This window comes from Ammospiza caudacuta, chromosome Z (genome assembly GCF_027887145.1).
Source record: "Ammospiza caudacuta isolate bAmmCau1 chromosome Z, bAmmCau1.pri, whole genome shotgun sequence".
NCBI lineage: Eukaryota > Metazoa > Chordata > Aves > Passeriformes > Passerellidae > Ammospiza > Ammospiza caudacuta.
The window spans coordinates 14,691,494-14,712,030 of NC_080632.1; the positions used below are offsets into that span (position 1 = coordinate 14,691,494).

The 20,537-nt window shown below is 40.2% G+C and overlaps 1 protein-coding gene across 1 annotated transcript; it reads left to right on the plus strand.

The window, feature by feature from the left end:
* The first annotated feature begins 3,321 nt into the window (after window positions 1-3,321).
* FEM1C (fem-1 homolog C) lies at window positions 3,322-20,294 on the plus strand. Its single transcript, XM_058823477.1, has 2 exons — window positions 3,322-4,039; window positions 14,115-20,294. Exons 1-2 carry the CDS (start codon window positions 3,496-3,498, stop codon window positions 15,422-15,424), a joined length of 1,854 nt encoding a protein of 617 aa, XP_058679460.1. The 5' UTR covers window positions 3,322-3,495; the 3' UTR covers window positions 15,425-20,294.
* The last annotated feature ends 243 nt before the right edge of the window (window positions 20,295-20,537 follow it).

Here is a 20,537-nt window from a genome sequence, read left to right on the forward strand (position 1 = left end):
ATCGTGACCCCTCTTCCCCATGGGCATGGGGCCACTTTTCCTACATCTGGCATGGGGCCAAAGAGAGGGGGAGGTAAGACAAATTAAATGGTTGCTGGCAGTGTGCCTGTGACAGATTGACTAGGTATGAATGACTGAAGCTGAAACCTTAAAGTATGGATTGGTATCTCTTATTTTTCATGGTGCCTCTGGTGCACTGGTTCAAAATATTTGCTTTTTACCTCTGGGAAGTTGGGCTTAGGTTCATTCTGGGAGCCAGACAATAACTGCAGTAGGGAAGAGCAGGCTGGGGCCATGCCAGGCTGGCTGTCAGTGCCCCCAGAGCCAGTACTGCCCAGCAAGTGCTTTCTCCACAAGGCAGTATGAAAGTGTGACGTTCATACAACAGCAGTCAGCAGGCAGCCACATAGTCAGACCTCCTTGAGTCCATTACATCATGAGAATGGCCTTCTTAAAATAGAAATAATTCTTGAAGATCTATGTATAATGAGATAGGAAAGAGAAAAGTGGCATCAGGGCACTTAGAGAAGTATAATTCCTGTAAAATTTTCTTCAATAATTAATTTCTCTGCTTAATTCATAGATTACTACCCCTAGTTACTCTAAGGTAGATTTTGGAAATATCAAGGCAGACTTATTATTTGCCACAGGAGGAAGATATTTTTATATAAAGAAGCCTGGTGGCCTGACAGGCAGTGTCTAAAATCTCCATCAATGTGCCTTGTGGTTGCATGCAAGGGTTTATCTTCTGCCATGGTCCAGGCATTACATCTCTGCAGAAGCCACTCCTGTTCCCTTCTGGCCTACTTGACCAATATTCCCCCCCTGGACCCTGTCCCAGGACCTTGGCCTAATTCAGAGCTGGGAGGGGGGTGAGAACAGGCTGTGTTTGACACCCACAGAGGCATTAGTGCACCCCCTGCCCTGTAGTTCGCAAGCCCATCAGTGCTGAGTGCACTGCCTGCCCTGGAACTCCAGCGACTGAAGGGGGAAGGTCAGTCTGGCGTTCATCTCCATGTGCCCTCCAGCACAGAACTGTTCCCTATAACACCTTATTTACATGTGCTGTGATTTACACAGCCCACCATGATTATCAATTAGCTCCCACAACTTTCAAATTATTTTTCTGGCTTGGCAGAGCCTCCCTATCAGCATATTACTTTTGATGCTAAGGACGCCCTTTCATCTGTTAATTTTGTTTCCAATTGCTGTTGACTACACCTGGCAACTCTCTTCAAATAAATCCTCCGTTCCACTGAAATTTACTGAAAATGTTCTCTTTTCTTCTTTCTCCCACTTCCTTTTAATTGAGCATTTTCACACAGTTAGGTCTTTTAATGCATCTCCACAAATCAATACCACCACTTTCTCTAAAATGTTGATGTCTTTATTCTAATTTCCCATCAGTTTCTTATGGTCTTTCTTCATCTGACTCTTGCAGACCAAACATGCAGCAGCCTGTGCATCATATTGCCTGCACTAGGTACAAAGGGAAAAAGGGCCACCCAGACTCTGTTACATTCCAATTACAAATTGAACTGTTCTCTCTCTCTCTCCTTTTCTTTTCCCTTTTTTTTTTTTTTTTTGGAGTGCTTACAAGCCTTCTCTGATTTTTTTTTTCTGCATGTGGCTCCTGTCTGAGGCTTCCAGGTAACATACTCAGGTGTGACAGAATTTACGAGTTTTTTAGGAGTTTTCTCTCTATTATCATAGGAACACAATAAATGCCACATTCTAAGCTTGTAGCAAGCCATGTGCAATCTCAATCGAGAAAGGCAAATTTTGCACCAGACAGCAACATCGTCCAGAACCAGATCCTTGTCTGCGCTGCAAAAATTGGACTTTTAATCAATTTTTTTTAAATTCATGAAGCACATATGCACAGAATCACAGAATCATAAAATAGGTACGGAAGTGATCTCTGGAGACCACGGACTTCAATCTCTCCACCAAAGCAGGGTCAACTCCAGCAGGTTACACAGGGATGCATCCAGGTGGGTTTGGAATGCCTCCAGAGCAGGAGACTCCACAATCCCCCTGAGCGGCCTGTTCCAGGGCTCTGCCACCCTCAGTGCAAAGTTCTTCCTCAGGCTGAGGTGGAATTTCTTGTGTTGTAGTTTATGTCTATTACTCCTCGTACTACCGCTAGGCACTACTGAAAATAATCTGGCAGCATCCTTTTGGCACCCGACTTTGAGATATTTGTACGCATTAATGAGACCCCCTCTCAGCCTCCTCCGAACTACACTAGCCCAGTTCCCGCAGTCCCTCCTCGTACGGGAGATGCTCCTGATCCCAGAGGATCCATGTGATCTCTGCCCCCCGCTCCCGCAACTCCTGGTCTTCCTTGCGCTGCGGAGCACAGGACGGGACCCAGCAGTGCCGGTACAGCACAGATGTGTCCGTACAAAGCCCACGGCGTGTCTCTGAAGAGCATTCCCGAAGTACCTCTGTGGGATCCTGTGGGATCCTGTGGGACCCTCGCGCCCCCCGCACACCCGGGCCCCGCGCTTCTCCTCCCGGCGCCCCCTAGCGGCCGCCTGTGCCCACACCGCGCCCTCCAGCGGCGGCGTAGTCCCGCCCCCGGGCGCGCGGGGCGTAGCTCTGATTGGCCGCGGCGGGGCCGCCCCGCCCCCTGCGCAGGGCCGGCCCTGGCGGCGGGGCCCGGCTGTCATGGAGGCGCCGGACGGAGCGCGGGCAGCGGCGGCGGGCGCGTCCCTCTGAGGGCGGCGGCGGCGGCGGGAGACGGCCCGGACCGCCCCGGGAAGGTAGCGCGTGGCCTGGCGGGCCTTGTCGGCCGGCTCCGAGCACGGCGGCCGCGGGGGTTGGGTGCCGTGCGGGAAAGGAGGGAGGGGGATGGGGCTGCGGGGCTCTGGGCGCAGCGGGTCCGGCGGTGAGGCGAGCGGAGGGCTTGGGCTCTCTCCGGCGTCCGGGGCTTGGCCGGAATGCGGCCGTCGCCTTCCCCGCCCGGCTGCCTTGGAGGTGCGTGTCTGCGGGTGTTCCGGCGGGAACCGGGGGCTCTGTACTCGGGATACGCCCCGAAAGGAGTCGGGGGTGCAGCTGACGGAGGCGCTCGGGAGAAGAGGATCGTTCTGTGTCCGGCGTGGATAACGCGCTGGTGGGATCAGCCCCCTCCTCCCCGTAGCTTTCCTCAGGGGCCACGGCGCGGCCCGGGAGAGCCCCAAGGAATGCAGCTGGACACCGGCGCGCCACAGCAGCGACTTGTTTGGGTGTAGCTGTGGGAAAATACAATGCGGTTGCTTGTTTGCGAAGTAGGAGGTGAAAACATCGAGAATTCTCCTTTTTTCAGATTTGTGATAAGCACAGCCTGCGCTTCGTCAGGACCCTGTTTGGAGTCTCCATGTTGTCCTATCTGGATGAAACTTATCTGAGAAGAACGTGGGGACATTCTGTTTGGGCTAAGCACTTCCAGTAAAGTCTTGGCTGAAAAATTCAGGTGTGTATCCATCGGGAAGCAAGAGAGGTAAAGGCTAAATGGATCTAAAGACAGCAGTCTTCAACGCTGCTCGTGATGGCAAGCTGCGGCTCCTTTCCAAGCTACTGGCAAGCAAAACAAGGGAAGAGGTGGCCCAACTGATGTCAGAAAAAACCAATGGTGCCACGCCACTTCTCATGGCAGCCCGCTATGGTCACCTCGACATGGTGGAATACTTGTTGGACCATTGCTCTGCCTCGATAGAGGTTGGTGGCTCGGTGAATTTTGATGGTGAGACCATCGAGGGAGCTCCGCCGCTGTGGGCAGCATCGGCCGCCGGCCACTTGAAGGTTGTCCAGTGTCTGTTGGATCATGGTGCGTCTGTCAACAACACAACGCTGACAAATTCAACGCCTCTTAGAGCTGCCTGTTTTGATGGTCACCTGGAAATAGTCAAGTACCTTGTGGAGCACAAAGCAGACCTGGAAGTATCAAACCGTCACGGGCATACGTGCTTGATGATCTCATGTTACAAAGGCCACAAAGAAATAGCTCAGTATTTGCTTGAAAAAGGAGCGGATGTGAACAGAAAAAGTGTTAAAGGTAAGTTAGTTTTTTCACTTTCATTGTGGTAAATAGAGGTAAAGTTACTGATTTACTTCATAAAGAGCCTGACATCAAAAAAATTCTTCTGTTCTCATAAAGCATAATATATTAAGCGTTTATAACTATGTTTTTACTTTTTCTTTTTAATTTGCTGTTTTTTAACGTGGATTATAAAATCGTTTAAATTGATACATTTTAATCTTAAATCCCTAATTCTTAAAAGACTTAGTCGTGTGAAGTGTCACATTTATGCATGTGTTAAAAGCTAATAAAGTTGCTGAAACACACTCTTTGTAGTAGGTTGGTCTGGCAACATACTCAGAAACATAAGCATGTGTTCTTGGTTTTCGTAGTAATTCTTAAGAAACCAAGTGTGCTGTATATAAAACTGATCTGTGCCAGTAAGGCTGATCTAAGGAAATATGCATAAAGGAGAAGAATTACTTTCTGCATTCAAAAATAAATAACCACTTTCCTCTTCACCCACTCTCTCCAAATTACTCAGTAATTTTATACCTTTTTCTGTGTTAGTAAGCAAAAATATATATTAGGATTGAAGAAATGAAGATGCAGGTGACTGTGATCTCAGCAGAAGGGCTTCCAGTGGCTCACAGATCTCAAACCCTTTTGCCCCTGTTTACAATTGCTCTGGTGTTACCACACAAATTAAAGATTTCTGGCCTTTTTTCCTGTGATCATCATTAGTTGAACATACAAATTTTCTATCACATATCAGACTTGTATTTAGTTGTGCTATTAGCCTGAAAAGCACACCAGTTGCTTCAATTTACAGCTAATTTTTTATCTCACTGAGCCAGGATTATGTTTCATCAGATTTTAGGTTTTTTAATATATATAAATACATATAAAAACTAATCTGCTAGCAGTTGTTTTGTAGCATAATACTTCTGCTGCCTTTTTCAGGTTAATTACATTTGTAACTGTATACTGTACCTTTCAGTTATTGGTGTTAAAATATCCTTTGTGTTTAAATTGTTGTATGATACTGGTAAATACCAAATGTGAGAGTAATCTTTAGAAAAGCTGCTAATATGCCTTAAATATGGTTAAATATGCCTTTTCTCAGCAAATCATGCAAATATGTGGGTTTAGCGTAAAGAAAGCTAAACTACAGATTTGTCGTGGAGGTGGGCAGAGCAAAATAAATCTTCCTTTGTAAGGGTTTGAGGTTGCTCATGAATCATCATGGACTTGTGGTAGGATAAAAATGTCATTTTTCTAAATAACATTCTGGGAATAGCAAGCTAAATATAAAGTGTGTAAGCAACGGAAAACTTGGGGTTTAGTTTTAAAGCTACCATTTATATGATAGGTGTGAACCAAGCAATGCTCTTAAATACTTGATTTAATTGGGAAAAAGATGTAATTCTGCAGCTCTTTTTCTCCCTCATTTTGCGTTGGCGGAGTAGGCTTTACCTTACTCATCCTTTTTATTCACTTTATTAGTGAATTAGCATTATTTGTGTTTGTTTAAATGACTGGGGATTTTCTCAGTGGTGTCAATTATCTTAATTCCTTTCTATTTCCTTTAGTTTCTGTGTGACTTGCATCTAGGCAGACAAGCAAAGGTTCTTAAAGTAGATAAATGATCCTTAATTTAAAAAGTTGGATTGGATATGGTTCAGTTCATTAAAACTCATTTTACACTTGAAACTGTCATGTGTACAACTGGATGTGTGTACGTAATAGCTGTCTGTTGGTAATGTGTGGAAGTCCCCTCTGGTAAGACAGGAGCATATTTTTGGTATCTTTAAGAAGTTTTATCTCTGAAGTTACTGAATAAGCAGTGGTGAGGTCAAGCAAGCAAGCAGGAAAGTACTATAAACCCTGAACGTCATTTGCAGAAAGGCAGAAGAACTGAGGACAATTGGTAGCTGTAAGTATTGTAACAGTGGCTGAGATTCAGCAGGTAACCTCCTCAGCTGTGTTTTGCAAAAATGCTATTGTTTTTAAAATTAGTCAAACAATATTCATTCTGCATTGTCACCCTCCCCCTCAAAGAATCTTGTGTATTACTTTCAGTTTCTACTCCTCCCTGCTGTGTCCTAAATAGCTGACAGATTGTCCTGTGCTTGTAGCAGGAAGATAACAGAGCGTCTGAGTGTTCTGCTCCCCAGTAGTAAGAGTTGCTGCCCTTTTATGTGAGTTCTGTTTAGACAGGCGCCTTCCTGGGCCTTGTATAGAGAAGCCTGTTCTTTCCTGAAAAATGTAAAAAAAAATATTGTTGCATTTAAAATTGCATACTCCTTAAAAGAGCAGAACTATTCAGTTGAGTTGCTGTTGTGGGAGATTTCTGTAGATCCTTTTTCACATCCTTAGAGCTTGTGTGAGCATGAGGGGCAGAATTACTTGACCTATGTCTTGTGGTTTTCCACTGGATTTTCATATTGCAAAATATCACGTAATACGTATATTAAACTTCCTGAATATATAGATATGAAAATGTTTCAGAGTGTTGACAGTTCCAGGGAGAAATCTGAATACTTTGATAGGAAAAAATAGATTCATTCACATGCATCTAAATGTATGAAAGAGTAGGTGAAAACATGTGGTGAAATCTTGCTTCTAAAATGCAGAATCCCACAGCTGTGTTTTGGACTATGGAAATTCAGAGGTCAGAGGTTCTTGAGAAAGTTGTGAAAGTATGGAAGTACAGCCAGGAAATTAAGATGTTCATAAAGATTTCAGAGTGTGTCAGGTAAGATGCTGCACTGAGGTAAATGAGGTGAAGTGTAAGTCTGGAAGTGTCACCTGGTGGGTGGTGCTGAAGAGGGATGTTTGGGTAAATGAATCCTCAACTGTGAAAGATGGCCAGTGGTTCTGAATTTAAAGTACGAGCCTGTGATGGTATTTGTTTCCACTGTTTTGCAGATCTGAACTTTCTCACAGTTTCCCTGAGCTTCTATGTAGGATTTAGGCAGCAGAACTGTAAACAAAGGATATTTTAAAAAGTATTTTAGTTTACATGAACAGTGTAAGTGATGGGGACAAACTGATAGGTGGGGTAGGAAGGGTGGGTGGGTTTTATTATTTTGTAATGGTGGAAAACAGCAAAGATATCTACAGATAGGAAGCAGCCTAAGCAATACTTCACAAAGTGAATTAATTTACCACTGTCTCTGATTCATAGTTTTCACCAGTGTTCTGCTGTCATGGTTTAATGCCAGCCAGCAGCCAAGCCCCAGACAGCTGCTTGCTCACTTCCCCACCAGTGAGACCAGGAACAGAACACTCGTGGCTTGAGATAAGGACAGCTTAATAAGGAAAACAAAAGCAGAGCACACAAGCAAAGCAAAATGAGGAATTCACCACTTCCCATGGGTAGTCCTGCTCCACAAGAGCAGGTCTCCATCATGTGTAACACTTACCTCAGAAGACAAACACCATCACTCCAAATGGTCCACCTTTTCTCTTTCTTCCCCTCAGCTTTATGTCCTGAGCATGATGTCACAGGGTCTGCAAATCCCTTTGGTCAGTTTGGGTCACCTGTCCCAGCTGTGTCTCCTCCCAGCCTCTCATGAACCCCCAACTTCTCACCAGTGTGGCAGCACAAACAGCAGAAAAGGCCTTGGCTCTGTGTAAGCCCTGCTGAGCAACAACAAAAACATCTCTGTGTTATCAACCCTGTGCTCAGCACAAATCCAAAACACATCCCCATGCCAGCCACTGTGAAGAAAATGAATTCTACCCCAGCTGAAACCAGCGGAACAACTCCTCATTTAAGAAGCTCAAATTAAAAATAAAGTTTAACAAGTTTCACTTGTAGTTAATGATCTCTCAGATGGCAAGTTTTTATGCTGTTCCTAAAAGTAGGACGAGTGTGGGTAATGTTAGAGTAGCAGAAACACAACTTTTTTCAGAAGGTGGAATCCTAGAACTAAAACCTCAAATGAAGCACAGTTTTGTCTCTGTGCCAGATGAGGAGCATGTTCTGTGTCAGCTGCATGCCCTTTTCTGTTCTGCTGCACTATGAAGCCTGCCTGTGATTTGTTGTTAGGGTGGTGCCACCTTACTATTACCTTCAGAACAGACCACCGCATTCTCAAAGACAGTGTTTCGCTGATGTGCCCGGTGTTCATTTGGTGATGTGTAGGCAGGGAAATGTTTACTCTCTTAATACAAGTGTCAGTCATTTTAAGGATTCCAGATTCCAGATTTGGGCTCTTTGAGGCTATCTTTTTTGATTTTTTTTTTTATTAAAGGTACAATATTTCATGTAAGTTCCCCATTGAAATATTTTTCATTCAGACTGATTGTAAAGAAATCTTATACTTCTGCTTCAGTATCAGACAGGGCAGTTAAGATCTTGCATTTTGAAAATTTGCAGTGCACATTTTAATAGCTTGTGTTTATACTTTATTCTCCTCTGCCAGATTTGCAGAAAGGAAGGGAAAAAAATCCATTATTGCAGCAATAAGTGAGTTAGATCATGGATAAAATATGCATGTGCTGGTAGCCAGGATGGGTCAAACGCAAGGGAATTGTTACCTTTTTTCAAAATACATGCTTAAGAGGCAGCTGTTTTACCTGAAGATAGCTGTAAGTCTTTCCATTGCTCAGTGGCCTGGTCTGCGGTCTCTCTCTTCTAAGTGCTTTCTGTGGTTTTGTTAGTGGTTTTCACCAACTCTGCCCGCCTTTTGTAGTTAAAAGACTCATCAGCTAGCCTTAAGTCTGGTTTTTCTCGTCCAGAGTATTAGAAGATCAGAATTTTGTTTCTAAGAACTGCTGGCCAAGGCATTCTCTTACTTTTCTCTTGAGATATGCACAGGAGTGTTTATTTGCATAAAAAAAAGGAATACTGTGATTCTTCAAATCTACTGTCACAGTATTTAATATTTTTGTAAAATAATATGGTAAACAAGGTTTGTTGACCTTGGACTTTGTTTCCTTATTTTGGGAAGTATAGAAGAATGCAAACTTCTGTCTCTATGGGTATTGTATCAAGGGCTAGTGCTAGTTCAGTATTGTTGTTAGTAAGGGGTACTGAAAGATGTGACCTCAAACCTGCTCGTAAGGGAAAAAATATTTTACAGACGTAGCAGACCCAGAAGTAGGGGAATTATGGAGAATCATGCTATTTCCTTTATGACAAGTGTGGTCTAGTATGTGTTAAAAATAATTAATTTTATTGTGCTATAAACATTAAGGAGTCTTGACAGGTTTCTTTTCTTCTGAAGGTGTTTGTCTTCTCTGCTTGGCAAGGTTCATAGTATCACTGAGGGAGCAGGGAAGGGATAAAAAAATCCCCAAGCAAAGGTCTTTGGGGTTTTTTTCTGCTTGTTGTTGTTGCTTTTTTGATTATTTTTTAAAATTCTCCCAGTGAATAAACACTTGCTCTAAAAGTGTGCTGTGTCTTTTTTTTGGGGGGGGGGATGGTTTGCTTTTTTCCCTTTTTTGGTAGGTATTACATGGTACCAGGGCTCTGAAACTCATAGATGTTTTGTTTGTGACTGTGTGTGGAAACTGAGCTTCAGGAGGAATGTCGAAGTTAAATAAGGAAGATAAAGATACAATTTAAGTTTAATTCTAACTAAAAAGTTTTTGTTTAAATTACATCATAATGTAATGTTCATAATACAAGTTCTCTTGAAGTATTTCAGTGAGCAAGACAGCAATTAGTCCCTTACATCGTATGGAAATTCCATTAAAATAAATTGTTGAGATTAGCAGTTCTTTGCATTTGTTAGTTAGTTTCTTGAAGGAAAGACATTTCGTTTTTATTCACTATGCACACTGAGAGTTAGGATGTGTAACAGTTTTCTTATGCATTGTCCATGTTTGGATCTATCTGGCAATACTTTTAAATCAGTAAAGACTCTTGGAAGACTGAATTACTTCAAGTGCTGTGGTAGAAAAAGAAATGAATGTTACATGAAAAATTTCACTTTATAAGTGATCACTTCATTTGTAAGGCTGCAAAAATGTATACAGGTGGTTAATGTACACACTAGTCAGTCATTTAAATTAAATACTTTTATTTCTTTTGTTTTTAATGATCTTGGATAGAAATTCAGATTGGTGATAAGTTTTAATGTAAGTTTTACAACGTGTAAATTTGATAAAGCATTTTGGAAGTATTAGGAAGTGGATGCACTTAATTGGTTGCAAATCAAGTCAAATCACTTTCTGTGTCATGGCTTCATTTTCTTCCATTCCCTTGTCACAAGCTATCAGTCTATTTTGGGAATTACTTGCTTTTGACATAGAAAAGCCTGCCCTCCTTATGAATTTGAATACCCACCCCCACTCCAGCAAGCTTTTGGAAGCACTGGGTAGTTAGTTTTGTGATACATGAAATGTTTCTGAAATGTTCAGAACTCCTTTTAAAGGAGTCCTGTTAACAAAAGAGTAAAGTGTGAAGATACAATGCCAACTAGCCATACCTTTTTCTGTACTTTGTATCTGCAAGATTTAGAAGGACTGGAGTTGGGGTTATGGAGAAGTTACTAGGTAATATGAATGGTAAAGTTTTATCCGGATAAAAGCTGTTTGTAAGCACTATTGTAGCAATACAATAGAGTGACACTTAATATTTAGCAGAGAAGTATCCGAACTACCGGAATCATCTGCAGTCCAGTCTTTTCTCCTTTGCAAGGAGGAGCCTTTTATGTTATGGTAACAAGAGCTATCTGTGATGTGTGATTGAATTCCTGCCGGTCATTTTACAGTTGACTTTTAAAAATAGATTAAACCTACTTTACAATAATCATTCCTATCTTAAAAAAATTAATTTGACCAAACCCATCATATATGTCTCTTTGAAAATTACTTGTCAAAGGAAATGACTTTCAAATTACTTTTGCTTTTTTTTGGCATTTTTCCTTCTTAATACAGCAATAGATATAACATTGCTTTCTAGTTTGTTACTGAATAGATAATGTTACAAAAATTAAATTAATTTCTGAATTGTTTTCAGCCACTATTTATCACTATAGATGATATGGTCACTATAGACACTATAGACAGTGTAATGTTTTGAAATGGATGAGTTAATTCACGGAATAGTGGTTATCTGCTGTGTTTATTTGAACTGTTCAGTTCCTGGTCAGTTTGTGGTGAATGTATAGCCTTTGATTTGCACACTAAGGCCCCTCTCATGTTTTGTTTCAAATTCTTAAGGCTGGGGTTTATGTTTGGGTTTTTCTTAAAGTTGACAACTCTCAACTATCTTTTTACTCCTAAACACTTTTCAATGGAAACTTGTGTTTCTTACAAAGTATTCTTCCCACATGTATATGTACCATCCAATCAAACTTCAGTGAGGTGCAGCCGCTGCATAAAAATTAGTAGTGATGGCCTCACATTATTAGTTGATACATGACATAATTTAAGCTGTGGTTATTTTCATTCTAAGGGCTACTGCAGTTTAAACAACTGGAAAATTACACTACTTCTGATAAGCTGTTAAACTGAAATCAGTATTTGTAATACCAATAAAAAACCCTAAATTGTTTTAAATTTAAATAATCCAGTTGGAAAGAGCATGAAATTCCTTGGAGTCTTAAGCATATTTCCACGTGTTCTATATAGCTGCATTGTAAATTAATGGCATACAGACTGCTGGATTTAGTTTACATGGACAATGGCCAAGCTTATTTTGTGTGGATTTTTATTAGTCACAGTGTGTATGCCTGCTGATTGATAAAATAGTGTCAAAAGCAGCATTACGTGGTGATGGATCTGCAGTATGTAATATGCATAGCTGGCACTGTTGTGGTTGTCAAAAGTAGCAAAATATATATTAATAGCTGTGAAACAGAAGTAAGAATTTGGATGTTACTGATATCTTTTGGCTTATTTGTCTTTAATGTGCTTTTATGTTACTATTTTTTAAATATATTAAAAATGTTCATTTGAAGGTAGAGACAGCTGCCAGTTGCAGAGCTCTGCCATGAAGGATAGTGTATGGAGTTGAGTACCCCCTGAAACATTAACTGTGTTAACTGCTGGCTCAGCCAAAGCCCATGTGCATCTGGTTTTGCCTTTATCAATAGATACAGAACTGAAGATGGTCTGAGGGACCAGCCATTCTTTAGTTTTGAATTAACTGCTGTAGTTTCATTTTAACTAGACTTCCAGCAGCATAGCAAGAAGAATAAGTGTATGTGTATTAGTAAGTTTGTATATACGTCTGTGTTTGACATCTTCCACTCTTAGGAATATCAAGGTCTTGTCCTTTCTCAGATGGCATATTGACATTTTTCTAAAGATGGAGAGAATTTTAGCTGATAAGCTATGTATGCCAAATTCGCCAACTTTCAATCCACCTCTGCTCCTGCAACTGAAAATTTGTTAGTCTAGGTAGAGATTGTAGTGTGGCCAAACCTATAACTTACTTAGTGCTATTAATGTTAAAAATTGCGTGAGGTATTAGAAAGGTGGAAAATCACTTCCCTTTTTATGAACTGGGTTTAACTTTATGAATCTTGATCTAGCAGGTAGTTTCATGTGCCACTTTGTGTTGAGATGTCGTCCTCAGTTTACTTGTTAGTAAATGATTGTAAAATCACTGGCCATTATTCAGAAATGTTTCAGGAAAAGACAATTTTGAAATTTAAGTTCACTGTCAATAAATGAAGCAATCTGGTATTTTTAAGGGTTTTTTTCCTTAAAATGTTTGAATTTTGCTCTTAAAATATGATTCAGGGGACAAACTATTTTCGTACCTCTGGTATAATTGCAAAAACCTGAGTCATAAGCTTTAGAAAGTAACTTTTTACTCATGTTTTATATGAATTTGATTAGCGTGTCAGCTAGATTTGATAGCCCCATTCACTGCAATCCTTTGAGCTGGGTCCTTCAGACAGTTCTGCACCCAGTGCACAATGACCCTACTCATCCCACACTTGGATAACTTGTCCAGAAGGATGTTGTGGGGACAATATAAAAGCCAAAAAAGGCAAAACTCACTAAAAGGCAAAAATCCCACAGCCACTATCTTTCCTTCATCTGATGGATGGGTGACCTTATTCTAGAAGCATATCAAATTAGTTAAAACAGGACTTTTTCCTTGTCAACCCAAGGTGATAGTACCTAATGATTGCATTGTTCTTTAAATGCCTTACAGTAGCATTCAGTACAATCTTCTCCATAATTTTTCTGAGTGTTGAGGTGAGACTAACAGGTCTTTAGCTTCCTGGGTAATCCCTCTTTCCCTTCTTATAAAATGAAATAACATTGGTTAGCTTCTATTCAGTAGGGACCTCCCCATACTCCCAAGACATTTGGTAGCTGGTGGAGAGGAGTGGTGCCCTCACAAACATCAACTTCTTCAGTACTCAGGTAAATCCCATCAGATCTCATGGACTTGTGAACTGCTACATCTAGTCCCTGAGAAGAGTCTAAACAAATGGGAAGTCCCTATTCCTGAGGTCATCCTCTAAATCCAGGGCAGAAGGCAGTTTATCTCTATTATTAAAGACTGAGGCAAAGGAAAGCATTCAGTGTCTCTACACTTCTTCACCCTTAATAGAAAGATGACCATCTTCACTAAGTATCAGAATCGTATTTTCTTTAGACCTCCTCTTGCTACTTTGAAAATCCTTCTTGTTGTCTGACACAATACCAGTCAGTTTCAACTCCAATTGAGCTTTGGCCTTTTGCATCTTGTCCCCTTCATACATGAATCACAGCTCTGTCAAATTCCTGCAAAGCCTAACCTGTTTCCAGACAGCATACCATTTATTTTGCCTCCTGAGCCCCAAGAGGAGTTCTCTGTCCAGTCAAACTGGTCTCCTGTCCTGTTTGCTTGACTTTGGATACAATGGAATAGCCAATTACTGTGCTTTTATGTAGTGAATAATTCCCTTTTAATTCTGGTGTGGGTTTTTTTCTTAAACCTGTTTAATTTTTTCAGATAAAAATATCAAATATTTTGATTTTTATAACTGTGTGGCAGCCTTGTTTTCATGGTACACAAATGGAGAAAAAAATTGCTATTTCAAAACCATTAATATTTGGGGGTTTTAAACTTTTTTTTTAACCAATTAGCATGGTGGGATTTGGACTGTAATTTGATATGATTTGTGTAATTGTGTTTCTTCTCTTTCAGGAAATACAGCACTACATGACTGTGCAGAATCTGGAAGTTTGGAGATCATGAAGATGCTTCTCAAATATTGTGCTAAAATGGAAAAGGATGGTTATGGAATGACTCCCCTTCTGTCTGCCAGTGTGACAGGCCACACAAATATAGTGGACTTTCTGACCCAGCATGTACAGACCAGTAAGGCTGAGCGCATAAATGCTCTGGAACTTCTAGGAGCAACATTTGTGGACAAAAAGAGAGATCTGCTTGGTGCTTTGAAATACTGGAAAAGAGCTATGGAAATGAGATACAGTGATAGGACTAATATCCTCAGCAAACCTGTGCCACAAACACTAATTATGGCTTATGATTATGCTAAAGAGGTAAACAGCTCAGAAGAGCTAGAAAATCTTATTGCAGACCCAGATGAAATGAGAATGCAAGCATTATTAATTAGAGAACGTATTCTTGGCCCTTCACACCCAGACACATCCTACTATATTAGATACAGAGGTGCTGTGTATGCAGACTCTGGAAACTTCAAGCGTTGCATTAATTTATGGAAGTATGCTTTGGACATGCAGCAGAGCAATCTTGATCCTCTAAGCCCCATGACAGCCAGCAGTTTGCTATCATTTGCTGAACTTTTCTCCTTCATGCTTCAGGATAGGGCAAAAGGCCTGCTAGGCACTACTGTCACTTTTGATGATCTGATGGGTATACTGTGCAAAAGCGTTCTTGAAATAGAACGGGCCATGAAACAAACCCAATGTCTTCCTGATCCAGTACAGCTGAACAAAGCTCTTTCCATCATTTTGCATTTAATTTGCTTGTTGGAGAAAGTACCTTGCAGCTCAGAACAGGAACATTTTAAGAAACAAACTATTTACAAGTTTCTTAAGCTTCAGCCTAGAGGAAAGAATAACTTCAGTCCACTTCACCTTGCTGTTGACAATAATACTACATGTGTCGGTCGCTACCCAGTTTGTAAATTCCCCTCTCTACAGGTTACTGCTATCCTGGTGGAATGTGGTGCTGATGTAAATGTCAGAGACTCTGATAACAACAGTCCATTACACATTGCTGCACTGAACAACCATCCAGACATCATGAATCTTCTTATCAAGTCAGGTTCACATTTCGATGCCACAAACTCATGTAAACAAACAGCTAGTGATTTGCTGGATGAGAAGGAAATAGCAAAGAATTTAATCCAGCCCATAAATCATACTACTTTGCAGTGTCTTGCTGCTCGTGTTATAGTGAATCATAACATATCCTATGCAGGGCATATCCCTGAAAAACTAGAGAACTTTGTTTTGCTCCATAGATGATAGTGTGGCGTTCCAGAGTACTGTTCTTGAAGCACGACATGGTGATATTTTCCTTGAGCACCATTGTGTTACACCAGCGTTCCTTTAGCTTGCTCCATTTTGCTCTCGTTGCCTAGTGTTGTTAGCATCAGATTTGCAGAGTTGGTTACCCAGTATTTAATATGAATATGCCATATAATATATTTTGTGGATTATTTAGAAATGTAATGCCATATTTAGACTTTAAATTGTCTGCCAAAGGCTTGTCTTTTCTGGTCTTATTTGCCTGTTGGGTGTTTGGGACTGAGTTGAGTATTTTCCACTGATGTCTTTTTACTATAACTGTTATGTGGATTTTATACAGTTGGAAGGTCATCTTTTTTTGGTTTTGCTTGAGCGTTTCTACTCCTACTCTCTTCTTTTTCTATGGACTCATTGCTAAACTGTGCAAGTTGTATGGACTTGTTAACATTTGCAACTACCATAAGTGCTTTTATCTTCTCTATGCACTGGCTTAAACATGACTGTTGTGTGTGAGCATATTTCTATGCATCACTTGGCCAATTTCAACTTAAATGCCAATCTTGTTTTGCAGTTTGTTTAAAGCTCTCTTGAGAATGCTGTCTTCATAGCATGATGAATTTTGGAGTTATTTATCAGCTCTCCAAACTTGGGTTTGACTTTTTGACTGCTTTAACTGAGGTTGCTTTCATTTTGATCCTCTGGAATTTTTTCGTAAACTGGGGAGAAGAAAATCTTGCTTTTTCTGATTGTAGTCCACTTGAACTTTAAATCTGAAAAGTGTTCTGTTGCATCGTGCAGCTGGGGGAAGAGTCCTCATGGTGTACAAGTGACGCCTTCCCCTCTGCACTGTCTTGCTTGTGCCAGTTATGTGACTAGATGTGAAGTTTGCTCAAAGTTTAACCTCAAACCTTAATGATACACTTTTATGAGACATAGATCAAATATATGCTCTGCTTTAAAATCTGCAAATCAGCTTTAGCTTACAAAAGAAAACTAAAGCATGTTGATGGCATGATGTTTATCAGTCCAGATGTAGACATCATATAGTATAGTAAGTGGCTGTCTGCCAGGGTATTGAAAGTTCTATAGCAGTGTCCTTTTTTTTTCTTCATTTTAAGTATCTTTATAAATACTTGCATGGACTTTTCATCTCTGCTATGTCAGTTGTACTTAACAAAAGCAGAAGTTCTGTTGTGTATATAGCTCCTATTAAAGTACCTATTTTTTATAATATTTGCACAACAGCTTAGCTTTTGCAACAGAAAGGGCTCTTTTGACTTGATAAGAAGTCTATAAATGAAGATCATAAATGCGAGTGTGATTCAGGTAATTAATATAATTCAGCACTTTACTGTTGATTAATAGTAGGATTTATTATGGCACATTAGCCCTAAAATGTCTTAAAGTGAAATTAATTTCTGTTGGATAGGATACAGTTTACTTGCAAATTTAGTCGTCTAGCATTTTGGGTATTTTTGGCTTAATGTTTCATATCAGTTGTGGGTAGTAAGTGTACCTATGGGGTTCTTGCTCCAGAAATCTAACAACTGGTTTTATGCCTTTGTCAGAGATAAGAGATGTTTAGAATCCAAATTGGTTAGGTTAGGAGGGTCTTTGTAATACTTTAATTTTTAGGTTGATGTTAGAACACTTTTGTTATTTATGGTTGAACTTGAGGAAGAACATGTCTTGGGAGCACATAAGAACAGCCCTTCCTTGTTCTTGTTCTGTTTTGGCATTCCTGCCAGTGTATGGCAGTGTACAGGTGCCTACTAGCTTAGCCATTTTTGCAAAAAATTATGGGGATGTTTTTAAGCAAAGATATGTTGAAAGCAGTGCTGTTTGTGTGTTGTCACTACCAGACTTGCTGTTTTGAAGCAATTTTCTCTGGTTTGTCCCTTGCTGTGTCTATGTTGTATACTATTACAAGAATCATAGAATCATTTAGGTTGGAAAAGATCCTTAAGATCATTGAGTCCAACCCTTAACCCAGCACTGCCAAGTCCAGCGCTAAACCATGTCCTTAAGTGCCACATCTACACGTGTTTCAAATACCTCCAGCCATGGTGACTCAGCTGCTTCCTTTGGACAGCCTGTTACATTGGTTAACCACTCTTTCCACTAAGGAGTTTTTCCTGGTATCCAATCTGTATCTCCTCTAATTCAGCTTGAGGCCATTTCTCCTTGTATTGCTTGTTACTTGGGAGAAGAGGCCAACCCCTGCGTTGTGAAGTAATTGTAGAGAGTTGTAAGTTCTCCACTGAACCTCCTTCTCTCCAGGCTGAACAACCCCAGCTCCATTGGCTACTCCTCATCGGACTTGTGATCCAAACCCTTCCCCAGCTCCACTGCCCTTCCTTGGACATGCTCTGGCACCTTGGTGTCTTTGATATAATGAGGGACCCAAAACTGAACACAGCACTTGAGGCATGGCTTCACTGTACAGGGGACAATCACTGCCCTGGTCCTGCTGGCCACATTATTGCTGATACTGGCCAGATGCAGGTTTTTCTGGCATCACACAAGACTAAACTCTGGTCAATTGACTGAATTGCTGTGATTTGCAGTGCTTAGGACACGTGCCACTCAGCTTTTTATTTGTGAGGACGTGTAGTTTGGTTTTTGAATATATACATTTTAATGCTTTTCTGCTGCTCTTTAGATGGGGATAATCAGCAAATGATACTATACTAGAATTATACATCAAGTCATAAAAATAATTATTTTTGTATAGGTCTCAGAGAAAAGGATTTTTAGAGTTTTTTACTTTGGAATCTGTCCTGCTCTTTGGTGGTTTTAGTTTTAATTCCTGTCTTTATAACTGACATTTAGCCTGTTTAAGATTTGTTGGTTGGTTGTTCAGCCTGAGGAAGAGAAGGCTGCAGGGAGACCTTGTATAGGACCTTCCAGTACCTAAAGGAGGCTACAAAAGAGCTGGAGAGAGACTTTTTACAAAGTCGTGGGGTGGAGGGACAAGGGAGAATGGCTTTAAACAGAGAAGGGTGAGATTTAGCTTTGATATAAGGAAGAAATTGTTTACTCTGAACATGGTGAGGCACTGGCAAAGGTTGTCCAGAGGAGTTGTGGATGCCCCGTTACTGGAAGTGTTCAAGGCAAGACTGCATGGGGCTCTGGTCCAGTGGAAGGCGTCTGCACATGACAGAGAGGTTGGAACTAGGTGGTCTTTAAAGTCCCTTCCAACCCAAATCATTCTATGATTTATGATTATTAGTTCAGAAATATAATGTAAAATTTTTTAATGTTAGCAATTTTTTAAATGGAAAGCATTCCCAAAAGTGAAAGCATATCACTATTAGTTCTATGTAAATCTAGTGAATATTGCTACAAGAAAGGCTTACTGTGTTAGCTGCTCTTTAGAAACAAAACAGGCTATTATAAATGCTGATTTATTGCACGAATTTCTGTGTAAATATCTACTGATATGCATCAGTCTGAAGGATTTATCACCTCCATGCTGAATTTAATTTTTCATGGTGATGAAGCTCTCTGCTGAAGAGAGCTTATCTTGCCAGGTTACTTAGACTTAGGTGACCTGGCAGATGAATTCATGCATTTTTGGCCACTTTGCATTTAGACCTATGTGTTTACACTACTTTGTTTTATTTATCTTAATTTTAATTTTGTAATATTTTTAACTCATTCTTTTACCATTTATCTCCCTATTTGGCTTTTTTTTCTGATGAACACACTGCTTCTGAGCTACTGACACAGACAAATGCTGAGAACACTGCAGAAATAATTATATGCCCTGCAGAGATGAAACAAGTTTTAAATTGATTAAACAGCTTACAGGTATTCCCCCTAGAGACAAAGGAACTGATACCTCCTTGCTTGGTATCAGTTGAGACCTCTAAGCTGCATTTTTTAGTGAAGGGGATAAATGCACAGAGCAGCTTTTCTTCTGATAGTTGTGGGTTTCAACTGAAGTACTTCAACAAGGAAGATGAAAAATATTCTCATTTAAAAAAATTAAAATTATGTTCCTATTTTTGTATCACTTAGGCTGGTGACAAGATTCCAGCTGTCTGCAGTGTCTCTCTTCTCTTTGTTAGGTGCAGTGTAAAGACATTTTCTGAAATGCAAGGCAACATTGTGGTTATTTTTCCATATATACTTCACAACACTCCCTGGATAGGAAGTAGTCTTGTGTTGTTCCTAAGTTCACAAAGAGCTGTCTTTTAACAACTGTTTTGCAACTGGTTAAAATTAACCTCTTTCTATTTTTACAAACACTACTTTAAAGAAAGTAATGCAGTGCTATAGCAAAATCCTTAAAGGAGGATTTGTAATTAGATAAAAACCTTTTGAGGAAAAGTGTGCCTTGCGTCAGTTTTGTATCAGCTGCAAGGTGACAGTGGAAGGATATGGCTGCTCTTGAAATAGCTTTGAAATGCTTTGAAATATAGAGTGGAATGACTGTTATACTCTAAAATGTTGAGAAGCATGAAAAAGTTGACTAAACACTAATTTTACCTTCTGTGAATAAAATGACGCCAACTGGTATTTAACGCTTCAAAGTAATTTTGGTAATTTTGATGAGAGACATACTAGACTGCTCATATTTCTTGCTTTTGAGTGTAAAAGTAACTGTTGAGCCCTCAGTGAGGGCAGAGTGAAAAGCTGTTGTTGGTTTGATTTTAAATAATGTTGTATTTGTGTTCCATTCTATTGCAAAGACTTCCTATGCAGGGCTAGCTCCATGTATGGAAATATTGCAGTTTCTTTTTTACGTGAAGTAATTTAGCTTTAACAGTAATGTAAAAAAGGAATAACAAGCATATTTCTCTGCTCCTACTCTCTTTAGGCTCCAAATGCAGATTACATTAAAAATATGTTTTGGAAAACACCTGTCCGAGTGTATATATGTGTTTTCTCTAGGGTATTGCAGTACTGGTTGGTAAACTACTTTTCTTGTTGAGTAGCTAAATGTAAATGCTGCAGCTCCAACCTTCCTGTGACTAAGAATTGTGCCTTAAGCTAAAAAGTCATATCTCATGCTCTTTCTTTCTATGAAATTATGGTCTGGCAAAGCCTTTACATTTCACTGGTGGGTAATAGTAAAGAAAAGGCTTAAACTGAATGATACAGG

Coding starts and splice junctions, on each gene's coding strand:
- FEM1C (XM_058823477.1), top strand. CDS start 3,496: ATGGATCTAAAGACAGCAGTCTTCAACGCTGCTCGTGATGGCAAGCTG. Junction 4,040..14,114: donor GAACAGAAAAAGTGTTAAAG/GTAAGTTAGTTT, acceptor CTTCTCTTTCAG/GAAATACAGCACTACATGAC.